At 42.5% G+C, this 18,877-nt stretch overlaps 1 protein-coding gene across 3 annotated transcripts in view; it reads right to left on the bottom strand.

Annotated features, from left to right (window-relative positions):
• Positions 1–18,877, bottom strand: part of LOC122076693 ((DL)-glycerol-3-phosphatase 2-like) — a 70,518-nt gene that overhangs the window by 749 nt on the left and 50,892 nt on the right. For all 3 annotated transcript variants that reach the window (XM_042642138.1, XM_042642137.1, XM_042642139.1), the window contains exons 3-5: positions 7,752–7,812; positions 7,466–7,613; positions 7,185–7,264 (exon numbers count right to left, since the gene is read on the bottom strand). In XM_042642138.1, coding sequence (XP_042498072.1) covers positions 7,185–7,264; positions 7,466–7,613; positions 7,752–7,812 — 289 coding nt within the window. The remainder of the gene's footprint in view (positions 1–7,184; positions 7,265–7,465; positions 7,614–7,751; positions 7,813–18,877) is intronic.

Below are 18,877 nucleotides of genomic sequence, written 5' to 3'. Positions count from 1 at the left end.
AAAAAAAAAAAAAACATTATAAATAAGCAATATATAACATGTGCCAGCATAGACACTCAAATGGAGAACTTCGTATTGAGAGACAAGTGCATTCAATTGAAATTGTTATAAAGGATGAGGTTTCTTACATGTAATAATAGTCCACTGTCGACTTTCTGAGAAAGTTTAAAATCTATAAAGAAATTGATGCAATAATTCATGTTTAATGCAATGTTTTAGTTCAACCTAAATCTACTCAAACATAGCAAAAAACAGAAGTAAAACAAAGATTTGCAAAAAAAATTCAAGTTTTTTCCACTTTCCTGTTTTGTGCTATGTTTATGCTCCAATCTTTTAAACATCAGTTTGATTGTAAATTTTGAATCGTTTTCTATGAATGATTCAAAGCCCCAAATCCAAGAAATGAAAGGGAGATCGATTGTGCAGTTGTACTTCAAATTTTGGAAACTTTAAGTACCGCCAATGAGAAAACAGGCTTTATTTCAAAAGTGAAATGGATTATGTAGATACTAGATACGTATCAAGTATGAGTATGTATTGGTTGTGCATCGCAGTGTATCGTATCAATATGTTAGGATACACTTCATTGCTAAAAATAGAGTATCGTATCAGTATTGATCAATACTTTAAACCTTGGGAGGGGGTAGGAGGAAATGGCAAAAAGGGAAGCAATGGGCATGAAAATGAGGTACCAAACAGTAAAATGTACAATTAAGCTAAGGACATCTCATGAAATTTCAATCGGAGCCAGGTCATAGTAACAACACAGAAATCTAATCTTTTGGAAAAGTCAAATAAAAAGGTGTTTTGTAGACAATTTTATTCTATCAGCTAATTTTCTAGGATGAAGGAAGTATTCTTAATAGTATCAGCTAACTGAGTTTCTTTTTGGATTGGTTAATAGGACTCTTTATTTTTAGTAAATCAATATCCTACTAGTTTTAGGGGTTTTCTTTTAAGTTTCAAGGGAATTTGAAAGCAGTCATGGTATACATATAGGCAAGGATAAAGTATCAGTATCGATTGGCCAAAATTAAGATAAGTATCAGAGGGTATCATATCGTATTAGAGATAAACTAAGATATGCACATAAATGGATACGAAACACTTTTTATACACTTCTGCATTAAAAAAAAAAAAAGTTAAAAAATGTTATATATAGTATGTATTATGCATAAACACTAAATTGAGAGTATCGCACTAAGAATTCAAGGTTTGTAGTTGTTCTATAAATGTAAAATCCTTGTTCTAAACCAAAAATGGCTGGCAACAACTTTGGAACAAAAACCCCTTAAAAAATCATGTTTTCTGAAAAATGACCCATCTTGGCCATTATATATATGACCGTAGCGCATCGTATCAATACGTATTGTACCGTATCGGCCTATACAATTTTGTATCAGCCCCTTCCGATATGATACATGACATTTTTTAAATTCTTTCGTATCGATACGTATCCTACGATACACACCAATACACAACCGATACAATACGATACACACCGATACGTACCGATATTCTATGAAAAATATAAAATCAAGGTGAAATGTATGTTTCGGTGTGTATAGGTACATATCAGTGTGTATAAGTATATATCGACCGATACATACTGATACGCATAGTTGTTAAGGCATTGCCTAGGCGATGACTAGGCGTCCAGTATGATTGCCTGGGCCTAGGCGACAGTCGCCTTATTGCACTGTATGCCGCCTTGTGTTTTGGCACTTATTTATGCCAAATATCATTTAAGTAAATGTTTTTAATTTCATTTACTTAAGATATTATTCATAAATAAGCAAATACCCCCTATTTGAATCCAATAAAAATAGTTTAAAAATCAAATTCCAAGAAGATAAAAAGTCAACCCCCCAGTCCAAGAACAAAAACTGGATTTTGGTTATAGGGGCAATTTTCAACTTTTAAATGCCGGGATTTTTCTCAATTATGAAATTTTTATAAATTCTATCATGTTAAAACATTGCTAAAAACCAAAAGTCCGGTAAAATAATTTTTTGCTTTGAAATCCATAAAATTATTTTCATTCAGACGATTTTAATAGCATTCGCATACTTAAAAATAAGTTTGACTGGAGCATAACTTTGTCATTACAACTCAAATTTAAGTAATCTTAGATTTGTTGGAAAGTTGGTTTTTATATTATAATTAATACAAAAAGTCTCATGTAAAAATAATATCATTTGACCAGTCAAAATAATATCATTATAGAACAAGATCATTTCTCTAAGTTTTGATTTTTTATAACTTAATATGACTTAATGTTAACTTTTTATGATTTAATATGACTAAATGTTGATTTTTAATGACTTGATGTTGTTTAATCTTTATTTTTTATGATACAAGGTATATATAGCTTACTAAATAATGTTAGAAAATAGAGAAAATAAAAAATAACATTTGGTCGCCTTGTTAGCCTTAAGGCGGGCGCCTTTTTGCCTAAGCGCTTAGACAACCCTCCACCACCTTGGTTCGCCTTGGCACCATGACAACTATGTCGAAACGGTACGATATGTACCGATACTTTAAACCATGCATATAGGTATGTAATGCATATTCCTAATTCAGTTTCATGGTAGGTATATTGTTTAAAATTAAGAAAATAGTTCTCTCCCAAGAGTTGTTTTGATGGCCAAACCCTCCCACTGTTCATTGCCAATAGTTTGATATTTTTCAATCCCCTGTAATATATCACAATAAGGAGAAATGTTATGTCCAAGAACGTGGCCTATGCCAGCGCTCCCATATGTCTATCTCTCACCTCCCTCCTGTGAAATGAAATCTCTACCCCTCATTGGGGGTGGAGAGATGGCCCTTATTGGGGGAGAAGAGATTTATGCACATGGGAGCACTGACATAGGTCACGCTCCCAGACAGAGAACACTTTCCTTTATGGTAATTAGGCATTGTACTTGTTTTTTATCAAAAAAATTTGGTGTCTGCTGTTGTTGGGTTGGGGTGACTAAAATGGTACCGTCCTTTGAAGTTCTACATCAGGTTAACTTGTTCTACTCAGAATTTTTTCGAATACATGCATCTTTATAAGAATCTTGTCAAGAGGGAATGCAACATATAATGGTTGGAATGAGAAAAGCTTATACTCTGGAGGTATCTCATGTCATTATTGGTATGACATCACGTCAACGGAGATACAGTAACCATTTATACAATTCCATTGCATTTTCAGAGTATCAGTTTTAAATGGACATATAAAATGCACTAAATTATTTAAGTTGTACTAGCATATCTAGGTCTCAGCTTTCTACAGCAACTATTGGAGTGGAGACTTTTGTATCAGTGTCAGTAGTCAAAACAGTGAAACTGCACTCACTACCCATTTTAAAAAGCATTATGGAGTTACATTAATCATGATTGAGATTAAATGTTTCAAATAGCACCACCTCCACCCTTTCTAAGACGACTTTTACATTAATCATGATTGAGATTAAACGTTTCAAATAGCACCCCCTCCACCTTTTCTAAGATGACTTTTCTCAGATATATTAATGAATTTGATCTACATGGAGGGAGGGTGGTTTACAATCACTTGGTTTGTTTCTTGAGCTCAGGTACGGCTTTGATTTTAACGCTGTTCATGATCATAGTCTGTGGAGTTACACTATGATGGAGATCATTTGGAGAAGTTGGGAGGGAGGGAACAATCACATTTTCAGGGAGAAAGTAGGTCTACACAAGTTTGTGGGACAAGAAAGTAAGGACAGCTTTTTGGGCCTCAAAGCAGGTAGCGTTTAGAAGCATTCCATTTGATTAGATGATGAGAGAGAATGGGGCCAAGTGGATAAGGTCCAGTTGTTTTTTATTTTTTTGGATGAATAAAAATATATAAACCCAAAGAGAAAAAAATATACAATGGGGAAAGAGGGGGGGGGGTGGCGGCACAAGGCCAATCACCCAACTAAAGGAGGGGAACTACATCTACTGGATACAATTCCTCAAGGGGGGTGGGGGAAGGAGAATGACTGAAGGGAGGTTCCAGGAAGTAACAATAAGTCTGTTCCTAGGGGAGTCAACAACTGAGCGGTGCGAGAGAGCTGCAATTTTGGTGGAGACATTGAAGAAGATGGCCTTCCAAATCCTTTTGAAAGAGCAAGAGTTGGACGTCCATCTACGAAGATTCCTCTCCGTCCAAAGGTGGTTGATGGTGGCACAAAAAACAAGCTTACCAACGGTATCAGAAATGGTGGGGCCGTGAAAGGTCATGTCAATCCATACCCATTCCCTGCTAAGAGGAAGGGCTCTTCTACTAGAGGGCCAACAGCGAGAAAGAACTTTCTTCCAAATGGTGGAGAAGGGTAGAAGAAGAAAAGATGGTCAATATCCTCAGTTCCATTCCAATAGAGGCAGCAGGCAAGGGGAACTGGAATGTGACGGTATATGAGGAAGGACTGCGACGGGAGGCAATCAGTGAGAGCCCTCCAGGCTGTGAAGCTGTGGCGAGGAATGTGACCTTTGAACCAGAGAACTTTGCACCAAGGGGCAGTATTGGCTTTAGTCCTAACAAGATTAAAGGCAGAGGAGGAGCTAAACATCTTGGAAGGAGAAGGATTCCAGAGAATGGAATCCTCCCTCTCTCTGTGGTTGGAGGGAAGAGGAGGAAGAGGAGGAAGAGAGGTCCAGATGCTAGCCAGCAAAGGAGGGAGGGGAGAAGGGGCCCATCCATCATTCAAGAGGACGGAGGAGATAGGGGGCCATCCTATCCAATCCTGAGGAGTAGACATTCCTAGGACTGAGGAGATGAAGGAGGACTCCTGAAGGATGCTAGGGGTCCAGCTAAAGAGAGGTGGAGGCACCAATTCCAATGGAGTAGGTAATTGCCTCAATAGCCAAAGGTCTGAGACTTAGAAAACCACACCACACCCAAGAGGAGTCCGGGCTTGGAACGGCGGACCAAATGGAGTTCAATTTTAGGAGATAGGAGTATACCCAGGAGACCCGAATGCTATTATTTTTTGTGGTAATTCTCCAAATCAGCTTAAGGATACCAACCGAGTTCATGTCTTTGATATGCCTAAGACCAAGCCCTCCTTTGGCTTTGGGGAGACAGACTGAGCTCCAGCTAGAGGGGTAAAAGAACTTGATGGAATCAGTTCCTTTCTAGAGGAAGGAGCTGATGAGGGTTTCAATGGCTTTGACGGTAGGGAAGCGAGGATAAAGATGCCTGACCAGTAAAGATACATTGATTGGAACACAGATCTGGAGAGCTCAAGGCGACCCGCATAGGATAACAGTTTGTTTTTCCATGGCTGGAGTCTCTTACGCAAGAGATCAAGAATTGGGGTGCAGTGGTGGGCCGAAAGCCTGGCGGGAATGAGGGGAAGGCCCAGGTATTTGACAGGAAGGGAGCCAAGGGAGAATCCTGTGATATCAAGAAGATGGGCTCTCAAAGTCTCGGAGATCCCACAGGCAAAAAGACGGGACTTTTGAAGATTAATGCTGAGACCTGAGATTTCAAAGAGGCGGAGAGATGACATAATGGAGGAGATGGAAGGGGAATCAACTTTTGAAAAGATCATGAGATCATCCGCAAAACGCAAGATGGGTAAGGGAAATGGATTTTCATTTGGGAATGGGCGAGATGACATAAAGATCAGTGGAGGATTGGAGAGCCCTAGAGAGGACCTCCAGGCCAAGGGAGAAGAGAAAGGGGGAAAGGGGGCATCCTTGACGAATTCCAACCGAAGAGGGGAAGTAGCCAGCTGGACTTCCGTTGACAAGAACAAAGAACCGGGGGGTGGAAATGCATGCAAAGATCCACCGAATAAAGTTTGGAGGGAAGTACATTTAGAGGAGGGTGTTGGAAAGGAAATCCCAATGGATGGAGTCAAAGGCCTTATGGATATCAATTTTGAGGGGAGCCACCGGACCATGGATTTGCGCTCAAAGCCACGACCAATTTCATGACATAGGATGATATTATCAGCAATGCTCCTTTCAGAGATGAAGGCAGACTAATTTTGACTAACAAGGGAGACAATGACCTTTTGGATTCGAAGGGAGAGGACATTGGCAATGAACTTGTAAACCAGGTTACAGAGGGATATGGGTCTGAAATCTTGCATGATAGACACCCCCCATCAGACTTAGGGATCAGGCAGAGGAAGGTGTGGTTAACACCATTGATTTGATTCCCCGAATGAGTTCGTCATTGATGATGTCCCAGCAAGAGGTAAAGAAGCACATGCTCAAGCCATTGGGCCCAGGAGCTTTGTTACCCTTGTGGGAGAGGACAGCAGTAGTGACTTCCTCATCGGAAGGGACGGCTGGAGGGAAGGGAGAAGGTGGTCGGGGATGAATTTATTGATCAATGAGGGATGAGAAGGAGGGGGGAGGAAGGAGGGGGGATTGAAGAGATCAAAGAAGTAAGAAGAAGCCTCAGATTTAATGTCCTCGGAGAGACAGCCAGGAGAGATCAAGCAATGAATGGATAGTCACTCCAGATACAGCAATTAAATAAATTTTTTTATAGCAATAGCTTTAGGAATCTAGGGCCATCCGGTATTTGGGAGTATTCAGCGATCATGATGGAATTGTTCCATTAGCTTTTTCAGGTCCCATTGGCAACACCCCGAAGTCAGTTTTTATTTGAGGACTTATATTTATTCAATCATCTTTGGACTCATCTTCACATTGAAGAGTTCATTTTGGTTCTAAGGTGGCTGTCTATAGACACTGGCCTTCCATGGAAGCTAGCACATTGGGAGGACATCTTATTCTTGTGGTGATCTAGATATGCAAATTCCTAAGCAGATGCTCTAGCTTTTGAAGGGGTTGGCAGAGAATTTACATATATAGGTCCATATCCTATTGTGTACTGAGTGTCTGTTGTGTAGAGGGGCTCAGGGACGGAAGTTTTGGAGCTTGACATGTATCTTTGAATACTCTTGGCTGTCTCACCAGTATACAGTTCTTTTTTGTCTTCTTGTCCAATAAATTATTGTTAATCCACTCAACTCAACTCAGCCTTATCCCAACTAAATGGGGCAATCAGCAACAACAAAATTTTGTTAATTCATCCCACCCCAAAAAAAAATCCAATATAATCTCTTCAGTCTAATTAGCAAATGAATGCTAACCAAAATACCAAACGCCTCATTGATTATAGAACATCTGTAGATAAAAAGTTTCAGAATTCATATAAAATGACTTACATCCCAGCATTCTTAGCAGCAGCAACTCCTGAGGGTGCATCTTCAAACACAAGGATCTTTTGAGGATCAACAGGACCACTCTAATCATGCAAAAAATGTTGTAAGAAGTTTTGATTTCCCATTGTTGAGATCAAGGTTTTAGCTGTTGATGTAACAATATAAACTTGAACCTCCAGGGGGAAAAAGGAAGGGGATGGGGAAAAGAAAAGGAGTGTAGCAGTTTTCAATCAACTTAACACGTGTAACATATGGTCACTGCAACAGTCACAGAGATGTGATACCTCAAATCTTTTGGCAGCAGCAAGGAGAATATCTGGAGAAGGTTTTCCTTGCTTAACTTCTGGGTCATCACCAAGAACCACATGATGCATCATTGAAAACATTTCACCATGTCTCTGAGTTTTCAATCCAAAATGCCGTACATGAGAACTGTACACATATTTTAAGGTAAAAACAACTCATTTGATTGGAAATCCACTTAGCACAAATAACTACAGTAGGAAAAGTGGAATACAATTATGCGAAATATTCTATTAGGTAAACAATAAAATCGAGGAGATCATGTACCCTGTTGCCACACACATAGGGATTCCATTCTGATGTAGATGCCTGATCAGACGGATGGCTCCTATAAACAAATAAAAATTAGAAATGAACCATGCATCAGGTAAATAGATTCCCAGTTACAAGAAAGTGTTGAATCATGAAACGGGTAATACTACTGTAGTTGTCATGGCGCCTAGACGAACCATGGCAGTCGTAGGGGGAAAAAATTAAGATGACACCAGAAAGGCACCAAGGTGTCGCCTAGGAGCCAAGGCACCAATCCAGACAAAACCGCCTGGATGCCTAGGCGATGCCTTGACAACTCTGAATACTACTGTATCAGTTTTTAAGAACCTGACTCATCAACAGAATATAGAAAAGGTTGAAGTTAAAAATGTAACACCACAATGAATCCAATCAATACAAAACAGAAAACTAGATACAAATTTGCATATAAAAAAAAAAAAAAAAAAGCCTAGAATGAGCAATGAGATGAAACTTCAAAATAAGAAGAAATTGAATGGGTGAAAAGAAACACAAATATGTTGGTTAACAACATGTGAACCCCTCATCCGATGGGATGTTCTCCTCTGCCTCCGCTTGGTACTTTGTTAGGTCATCTGGTCCTATGGTTCCTTGGCGTAACCTTATCTGGTTCAAAGGCCAAATCCCCTATCATAGTCTCACTCTCTAGAGATGCCTCTCTAATTGTCTCCCAACCCAAGCCTTCCTCACCCATTGGCATATTCCTGTTTCTCCCTCCTATTGTTTCTACCCCCACGGTTCTGAGGACATCCACCACCTCTTCTTCTCCTGCCCCTTTTCTTCCTCTGTCTGGAAATTGGTTCTCTCTAGATGTTGGCCCTACAGTAGACCTATTCTTACCTTTGACAAAGAATGGATTTGGATTGACATGACCTTTTCGGGCCCCTACATCTGTGACACCATTGGGAAGCTGGCCTTGTTATACCCGAACTCTAAAACTTCCTATTTAATGTTCTGGTGCGACGCCGGAGGACACCAGTACCAGTGAGCCCTGGGTTGTATCCGTCTTTTGCCGAGGAAGGAAGGGCGACCCCACTTGCACCTACTACCCATGCTTAAGTAATTGGAAGGGATTCCGGACCCGAAGGGAAAGGTCAGTTGAACCTCACACACACTAGAAACCCTGGAGAAGCCCCCACTCAAACAGAGGAGAAATCGCCATACAAAGTGACCAGTTCAGCCTTCACCGGCTGATGGTCACCGGTGGATCATCCACCGGTGAACACCCTCCGGTGAGAATACTGGCCGAAAATGAGTTAATTTGCCGTGAGACCCGGATCTTCGCACCCGTGCACATCAAACCACCCCCAATAGTTGGTACAACCTTTTGGGGAATAGATAAACGTATCCGGACACCCTAAGGTGGGCCCGTTAGTGCCGAATAACGGAATAACCCGGTATTGGGTAAAAACCCATTAATTCCCCAAACAGCCCTTAGTGGGACTTAAGTGGCTATAAATAGGGCTCTTACCATACATTTCTTCTCCTAACAAAATAAAAAGAAGGAAAGAGAAAAAGAAGAAGAAGAAGAAGAAGGAGAAGGAGAGGAAGGAAGGAGGAAGGCTAGGGCTCCATTCTTGAGGTAAGCCCATATGCTCATCTCTCCACATACACATAAATCTCTATCTATCTCTCTCTCCTTCCCATTTCACTCTTTATTGGGAGTAATGGAGACCCAACCAAATGCCACCGACCCAACCATAAATACTACATAATGGGAGAGGGAAATTAGAGTAAGAGACTTACATTGGCAAGGTTATTTACTCAACCTTGGGTCTAAGGGCAAATCCCTATGAAATCCCTACCCAAAACCCTAGGATATGGGAATTTGAACAAATCCTCTATGACCTAACATCCTAACCTAATCCTAAGTTGGGGAAAATGAAATTAAACCTAGGTATGGTGTGTGAGAGTGATCTCATGAACCATTAATGACCATTCCATGAGATCAACCTAAGTCTTCCCCAATGTATCCTAACCTAGACTTGTGTATTGAGGAAATTGGGTGTATCTTGAAATCTATGTTGATCCACTCACTAATTTCACTAAACCTAAGCTAAGTGAAGTGTGTGAGGATACCCTACATGAAAAACCAACCCTAAAATCACAAAACCCAATTTGTAAATTATACAAAAGAAGGAGAAAAGGGGAATGGAGTTGGAAAATGACACCCCACTGAAAAATACGTATTTCCACCACCATACATAGGGGCCACAGGGCCAATAGGGCTGATCTGGGCAAGAAAACCCCAATTTTACCTTCACCAACGGATGGTCACCGGCTAGCCGGTGAAGGCAGGAACCATCCACCGGTGAAAATATTGCAGGATGTGCATTACATTTGGATTCATCCACCGGTGAACTCACCGACGGATGAGCATCCACCGGTGAGCATCCACCAGTGAACCAGTTTAAAGTTAATTTTTAATCCTTTTAATTGGGGCACAAGTCTTAGTGTCTCACTCCTCTATAAATAACCGAATAACCTAAAAACATTATGTATCCTAGGAATGGAACCAAGAAGTGATGGGGACACGCAACACGAAACCATCAACTATCTACCGCCATCTAGAACACGAGGTGAGGGGATTTTGTGTGTTTTTATGGAATGCTTGCATCATAATGCATATGTGAATGAATTTTATCATTTTGCATATTATTATATTATTCCTTATATATGGTGTTGATGTGGCATGAAAATGTGAATTATGATTGTGCATGTGTGCGTGTGTGTGTGTGATTGGGGTGCAGGGCGGCCAACTGTTGGTGCCGACGGCACTGCATGCTCAGGGTGTGTGTGTGTGTCTGTGTGTGACTAGGGTGCAGGGTGGCCAATGGTTGGTGCCGGCGGCACTGCATGCTCAGGGTGAGCGTGTGTGTGTGACTGGGGTGTAGGGTGGCCAATGGTTGGTGCCGGCAGCACTGCATGCTCAAGGTGTGTGTGAGTGTGATTGAATTGTGTTGTGGCACATTAGAATGCATTAGGCTAGGATAACCACCCTGGTGCTACAACCCTTGCCAATAAGGGTTTACGTATTGGCTAATCCTCTCATCCGACGGTCCGTGGTTGGGGACGATTTCCGGTGACTAAGGTGCGAAGATGCTAGCATCGTGACAGACCCTCACGCGATGTTTGATTCGGTGATGGGTATACCCTACATGCGATGTTGGATTCGATGTAGTGGTATTATGGGAGGGTTATTAATAGGAGTTTGTCGGGTAACGATGTGGTTCCGGAACCGGCACGCTCCTGACTCACAACTAGCTAGTATCCCTGGGGACTGATAACGTACATTCATGACTGGGGATAATACCTACGTTGCAGTAGCACTTATACCCCCTTTGGACTTAGAAATTGTTGCTTAGAATTGTTTGATAATAAATGGATCATGTCATTGCACTCACATAATTGCATTCATATTGATGTGGTCGGGCATGAATATTCATACTGTTGCATTTTCTTGGATTGTCATGATTGCTTGTGTGTGTTACCCTCACTGGGCTTCGTGGAAGCTCACCCCCTGTTGTTGCCCCTTTTTAGATGTTGATTCAGGAAATCCTTTGGAAACTATAATCGAGGTCCCAGCTCGCTACGGAGGCGTCCTCTGGGATGAGAAGCTGGTTGCGCACGAGGATGGATGCGTGTGCGATGATTGTGCATTTGGAGGACTCTGAGGATGGGAGTATCATCTTCTATTTTTGATTCTTTTTGTACTTAACAGATGTAGCCCTATGGGGGCATAATTGTAATTATGATTAAGATGTGAAAACATTCTTTTGTGTAAATATGGTAAATATCAATAGAAATCACCAGTTGATATATATTTTGTTTATATTATAAGTATGTGATTTTAGAATTCATTTCATAATCTTATGAACTTAAAGTACTAAATCGTGGATCCTGGATGGATGGTGGACACGTGTGCGTGTCCATGTCGCCAGCCTTCAGGTGAGTGGAGGCGGGGTGTGACAACGAGTGGTATCAGAGCGCGATTTTAAGTCATAAACTTATGAAATGTTAGGACTACTGGTGATTAGGTTATAAATAAAAGCTTAAAGATGAGTACATAAATCATAGTTCATACGTAGGAGACAAGTTGAAGATAGAAGCCGATAACACTGATAATTTCATTAATAACAAATTCATCTTACAACTTTGAGAGAGGAGAATACAAGACTTAACTAGGAGCAAATTACATAGACGATAACTACCTGTTGAATAACTCTCAAGTTAACAACACTAATGGCACAAATAAAACATAATAGGATCACAATCCTAAGAACAAGATTGAAAGATAGGAGGACCTAGGAAAAACTACTGCTGGGGTGGATCACTGGGTGGTACCGAAGAAACAGGAGTAGTATCTGTTAGCCCAAAGTAAGTGTCCCACCTACAGGTCCATACCTCTAGATGACTGACCCTATCATCAATGCTATCCAGACGGGTATTCAGACCCCGAAAACCTGTTTCCATAGCTTGCATCACCGGATCTCAACCTACTGCATTACTTGGTGCAGTCGAAGAAGAAGCGCCACCGGCATATTGAGATGAAGTGTAAGGAGGTGGGGTAGTTACCCTACGGCCTTGACGCAATGGAGGTCCATCATCTTCACTATCCTCCCCATCTTCCTCGCTCTCCTCGGCCTCCTCGTCGTTTTCCATATCCATATCCTGGTCACCTCCTATAGGGACCGTTACTGGCACCCCCTCAGCATCACTACCATCATTAGGGTCAACCTTCATCTTGACTAAGGAGTGTAAATCGAAAGGATACCTCTTGGCTCCATCTATAGGCTCGTCAGCATAGGGGACCCCAAAGTGTACAAAAATACTAGTAAGGAGATTTCCGTAAAGTAAATTTCCATCCTTTGGGTACTTGGCCCGATATGCCATATGTCGCATCAAAAGGTATGGGAGGTGATCTGGAGACCCACATACAAGCATAGGGTAACATAGGCCTGGAGAAGAGAAACTTCATTGAAATGACCTCCAGTTGGTAATATGTTTAACTGAACTACCCTACAAAGCACCTTGAGCGTGGTCCTGAAGCGACTGAACCTAGCCCATCCACTAGTGGTTCCAGTCAACTGCCGACACATCTCATATAAACTATCTTGGGGCAGGAAGGCTCCCCTTCTAGTCTTGGGAGCACAATATACACTCTCCCCGACGCTTGAAATCCCAGTAATAGCACCAAACTCGGCTGTGTTGAAGGAGAGGTCAACTCCCATAACTCGGCTTGTGAGACGATAATCATTCTCCCCTACTTCCTCGCCCCTCAGATTGCAAAAGAACATTTGGACCAAGCGAGGATAACATTTGTCCCCCAGGTCTAACAGCGGTGACCAACCCAGTGGCTGGAACCGCCTCGCTATACCAAAGGAAGGCATCTGACCATGCAATATTCCCTTCCCGGAATCTACAAGTTTACTTCCAAACACCCCCCATTTCTGCGCACTCTCCGCAGAGCTAAACCAAAATCTGTCAATTTAGGTTCTGGAGGAGCTAGAATCTGCCTCGCAGCATTTCAACTACGTGTGTCTCTTCTAGAACTCATGACCTGCATACAAACACAACAAGTATACATATCCAACTAAGTGTATACAAAAGGAAAGGCATATTTGGAAAGAATGCAAGAAATTTCACATAAATCACTAGTTAGGGTTTCACAGAGAAGAAAATTTGGGGAAAATGGAAAATCTAGCAAAAATGGGAGGAAAACCTTACCTCTTGAGCGAAATGTGGCGTGGATTGGCGGCAAAAATCACCGGACGATGTTCGTCCAACCTTGGGAGAGCTCTCCGGTCGTTCTTGGCAAGAAAAGGAAGAGGTAATGGTGAAAATGAGAGTTCTCGGCCAACCCTTTCAAAAGACAGTAAAAGTGTTCACCGGCTGGCCGGTGAAACAATTACCATCCACCGGTGAGCATCCACCGGTGAACACTTTAAGTGATTTTCAGACATTGCGGATCCATCCACCGGTGATGATCATCCACCAGATCATCCACCGGTAAGAATCCACCGGTGAAGGTAAAAAGGTGAGAATTTCTTTTCTTTTCTTTATATGTGTTTGTCCATTTTACATATTTTCCTTCCCTCAATGGGTGGATACGGAGGATGTGGGTGTCTGAACCTAGTACATATAAAGACTTGAATATGCATGCTCAGTTGTACTAAGTTGCCTATGTTACCTCTTATACAGGTAGGTTCACATGGCTCCTAGAAAATCAAGAACACAAGTGGGACGGCCGCCTAAACGGCCACGCCGTACTACTACATCTGCTATGGGTCGGCCACCGACTTTGGAACCAAGTAGAGAAGAGGTGCCCGATACCACAGCACAAGCAGCTCCTCCTGCCCCACCTATACTTTCCACCCAGGATGTAGTGTCAATTATGGGCAACATGTTGCAATGATTACAACAGCAACAAAATGTGATGATGCAAGGGTTGCAACAGCAGCAACTGGAGTTTATGACGGGTCTAAATGCACAGATCAATGCTGTGTTTCAGACTCGGGAGGCACAGGCTGTTCCACCACAGACACAGCCAGTACCTAACGTTGCTCCTACCACTATTCTCCAGGCACAGCAAGTCCCAGCCCCAATGGCTCACCACAACCCACCCAGAGGGCTCCAATGTACATTATGCCCCACGACCTGATGTACCACTAACACAGGGGCAAATGACGCCACAGAGCCAAGTCATACTGCCTATACCGATGGACAACGTGAAAGTGATGGAAACGTTCCAGAAGTTTAGGCCTCCCTACTTTGGTGGGATTGCGCAGGATCCTTTGGCACCCACCAAATGGGTAGAGGGAATGAAAAAGGCATTTAAGGCAATGACCCTCACTGAAGAACAGAAACTGATGTGTGCCGACTACCAACTACAAAATGAGGCAAATGCATGGTGGAAGTCCACTGAACCCATCCTAGTGGCCCTATAGCCTAACCTCACATGGGAACACTTTAAAGTGGCGTTCTACAACTACTTCCCAGACAGTGTGAGGGAGAGGAAGGAAACAGAGTTCATGGAGTTGAAACAAGGGTCCAACTCTGTATTGGAATATCAACAAGATTTTGAGAAGTTCTTCTTCGCACCTGAGCATTTGAAGGGGGATCAGGCAAAGGCGAAGAGATTTGAGAAAGGGTTAAGACCCGCTATAGGGGCTGTGTTAATGGCTCAGTACCTCCACAGAAATGCCCAGGTGGTTCAGGCTGCCAAATCCATTGAGGATAAACAAAGAGAGAACTATCATGCCATCCAAGGGAAGAGGACAGTGCCACCTAGCAGGTTTGGTAAGGAGACATATTCTAGTGCAGCCTCAGGTCAATATAGAATACCAGAAAGAGGATAAGCACCACCACCACCTAGACCCATAGTAGCATAGTCTCAGACGGTCCCCTTAAGGTGTTTTGTCTGTCAGCAAACGGGTTACTTTGCAAAGAATTGCTCACAGAGGAGACCGGGTGACCCCTATGTAGGACCAACCAGATCAGTGCAGCCATTATCCGCCTCCCATCCGGCTCAGGCACCACAGGGAGCTAGACTGCAAGGGAAAGTGTTTGAACTGACTACTGAGGAAGCGGAGGCATCGCCTGGAGTGGTCACAGGTACCTTGTTGATATCGATGACCCCTACATATGTTTTGTTAGATACTGGTGCATCACATTCATTTGTATCCCCCACTTTTGCCGCTAAGATGAATATCAAGCCAAAAAATGTTAACACACAAGTTAGTAGTTAGCACACCGACTGGGAGTGAGGTAGGATTAGAGGAGATTTATGAGCCGTGTCCTATTCAAGTCTGTGGACGGGACATGATTGCCCATTTGATTAAATTAGAGATGCGTGACTTCGATGTTGTCTTAGGTATGGGTTGGTTATCCGCCTATAGGGCATGTGTTTTATGTGCTGAGAAGAAAATTGTATTCAAACTTCGAGAAGGAGGTGAGTTTGTTTACAAAGGGAGAAAAGTCAAAAAGTCTAAGAGACTAGTGATATCTACACTTGAAGTGAGAAGATTACTAGAGCAAGGATGTGAGGCTCATTTGGCATCTATGATTGACACAGCTAAGGAAAGCAAGTCGGTAGAGGAAATAGAAGTAGTGGGAGAATTCTCAGACATCTTTCCTGACGACTTACCTGGACTACCCTCGGACCGAGAGACTGAATTCACTATTGATCTAATCCCTGGGGCAGCACCTATATCAAAAGCTCCATATAGGATGGCACTTTCAGAACTGAAGGAGTTGAAGGAACAATTACAAGATTTATTGGAGAAAGGGTTCATTCGACATAGTGTGTCCCCATGGGGAGCACCGGTACTCTTTGTTAGGAAGAAGGATGGGAGTATGAGAATGTGCATAGACTACAAGGAACTCAATAAGCTAACTATCAAGAATAGGTATCCGTTGCCTAGAATCGATGATCTCTTTGATCAATTGCAAGGTGCAACCACATTCTCCAAAATTGACCTTAGATCTGGTTATCATCAACTCAAGATCAGAGAGGGTGACATCAGGAACACAGCTTTCAGGACCCGTTATGGACACTATGAGTTCCTAGTTATGCCATTTGGACTAACCAATGCCCCTGCAGTGTTCATGGAGTTGATGAATAGAGTATTCCACGATATGTTAGACAACTTTGTCATCGTGTTCATTGACGACATTTTGATCTATTCAAAGAGCCGGGAGGAACATGCTACCCACTTGAGATTTTCCCATCAGAGATTGAGAGAGAAGCAGTTGTATGCAAAATTCAGTAAATGTGAGTTTTGGCTTACACAAGTGCATTTCTTAGGGCATGTTGTCTCAGAGAAGGACATTGAAGTTGATCCTGGAAAGGTAAAGGCTGTGGTAGAATGGGAGGCACCTAAGAATGTGGGTGAAATTCGTAGTTTCCTAGGGATAGCAGGGTACTACAGAAGGTTCATTGAAAATTTCTCACGCATTTTTGGACCTATGACTCGACTAACACGGAAGGGAGTGAAATTTGAATGGTCTAAGGAATGTGAAGAAAGTTTCCAGGAATTGAAGCGGAAATTAATAACAGCTCCAGTACTCACTATTCCAGTAGGCAACACTGGAATGGTAGTATATAGTGATGCATCCAAGTTGGGCTTAGGCTGTGTGTTGATGCAAAATGGCAAGGTTGTAGCATATGCATCTCGATAGCTAAAGGACTATGAAAAGAATACTTTTTCACCCAAAAGGAGCTGAATATGAGACAAAGAAGATGGTTGGAACTGATGAAGGATTATGACTGCACCATCCATTACCATCCGGGGAAGGCCAACGTAGTGGCTGATGCATTGAGCAGGAAGTCTCAGACTCTATCCCTAGCAGCCTTGACTATGAATGAACAGTTGATTGAGGAAGCTAGAAGAATGGATTTGGAACTACTAACGAATGAGGCGACAGTGACCTTGGCCTCACTTATGATACAACCATCGTTAGTGGAGAAAATCCAAGTCTCCCAAGTACTAGATGAGGATCTTCAGAAAATAGTAAGCTATATCAAAGAAGGAAGACAAAAAGATTTAAATTTCAAGTTGACTGAAGATGGGGTCCTCAAGTTCAAAGATAGACTTTGCGTACCAAAGGATGAAGAGATGAGGGAATTAATATTGAAAGAAGCTCACAGTTCACCCTACTCCATCCATCCAGGTAGTACAAAAATGTACAAGGATTTGAAGAAGTCCTATTGGTGGTGTGGCATGAAAACTGATGTAGCCACCCATGTAGCCAGATCCTTGAATTGTCAACAGATCAAAGCAGAAAGGCAAAGGCCACATGGCTTATTACAACCCCTACCCGTACCAGAATGGAAATGGGAAAACATTACCATGGATTGTCACAGGACTGCCACGTACTCAGAAAGGGAATGACGCCATCTGGGTAATTGTAGACCGACTGACCAAGGTGGCCCACTTCATCCCTATGAAGATTACTTACTCCATAGAAAAGTTGGTTCAACTGTATGTTGACAATATTGTCCGATTACACGGGGTACCAGCAAGCATTGTCTCTGACCGCGATGCCAGATTCACCTCCAACTTTTGGAAATGTCTACAGACAGCAATGGGGACACAACCGAATTTCAACACGGCATTCCATCCACAGACAGATGGGCAGTCAAAGAGGACTATACAGACCCTAGGGGATATGTTGCGGGCTTGTGTATTGGATATGAGCTATAGCTGGGATGAGCACTTGTCACTCATAGAGTTCTACAACAATAGCTACCAGGCTACTATAGGCATGGCACCTTATGAAGCCCAATATGGTAAGAAATGCAGAACGCCTTTGTATTGGGATGAAGTTGGAGAAAGGAGGATCCTAGGCCGGAACTGATCCAAGCCACTTGTGAGAAAGTGGATGTAATCATGGAGAGAATTAAGGCGGCTCAATCAAGACAGAAAAACTATACGGATGTCAGACGGAAGCACCTAGAGTTTAAGGTGGGCGATAAAATTTTTCTAAGAGTATCCCCAATGAGAGGAGTGAAGAGGTTTGGCAAGAAGGGAAAGCTAAGTCCTCGATACATGGGACCTTATGAAATATTGGGTCGAGTCGGAACAATAGCTTACCGGGTCGCTATGCCACCCGAATTAAAAGGAGCTCATAATGTGTTTCATGTTTCCATGCTCAAGAAGTACGTTCCCGATCCAATTCATATTTTGACACATGTACCCTTGGAACTTGACGCTGATTGGAAGTATGTAGAACAACCAGAAGAAATCATTGACCGGAGAGACCACATTCTCCGCAATCGGACTATTTCTTATGTACTAGTCAAGTGGAGGAATCACTCCAGACAAGAAGCGTCTTGGGAACGTGAGGAAATGAAGAAGAAATATCCTCAGTTGTTTGGATCGCCAGGTGCGTCAAATTTCGGGGACGAAATTTCTTGTTAGGAGGGGGGAATGTTATACACGAACCCTAAAACTTCCTATTTAATGTTCAGGTGCAACGCCGGAGGACACCAGTACCAGTGAGCCCTGGGTTGCATCCGTCTTTTGCCGAGGAAGGAAGGGCGACCCACTTGCACCTGCTACCCATGCTTAAGTAATTGGAAGGGATTCCGGACCCGAAGG

Source organism: Macadamia integrifolia, chromosome 4 (genome assembly GCF_013358625.1).
Source record: "Macadamia integrifolia cultivar HAES 741 chromosome 4, SCU_Mint_v3, whole genome shotgun sequence".
Classification (NCBI taxonomy): domain Eukaryota; kingdom Viridiplantae; phylum Streptophyta; class Magnoliopsida; order Proteales; family Proteaceae; genus Macadamia; species Macadamia integrifolia.
This window is presented reverse-complemented; position numbering and strand designations above follow the sequence as displayed.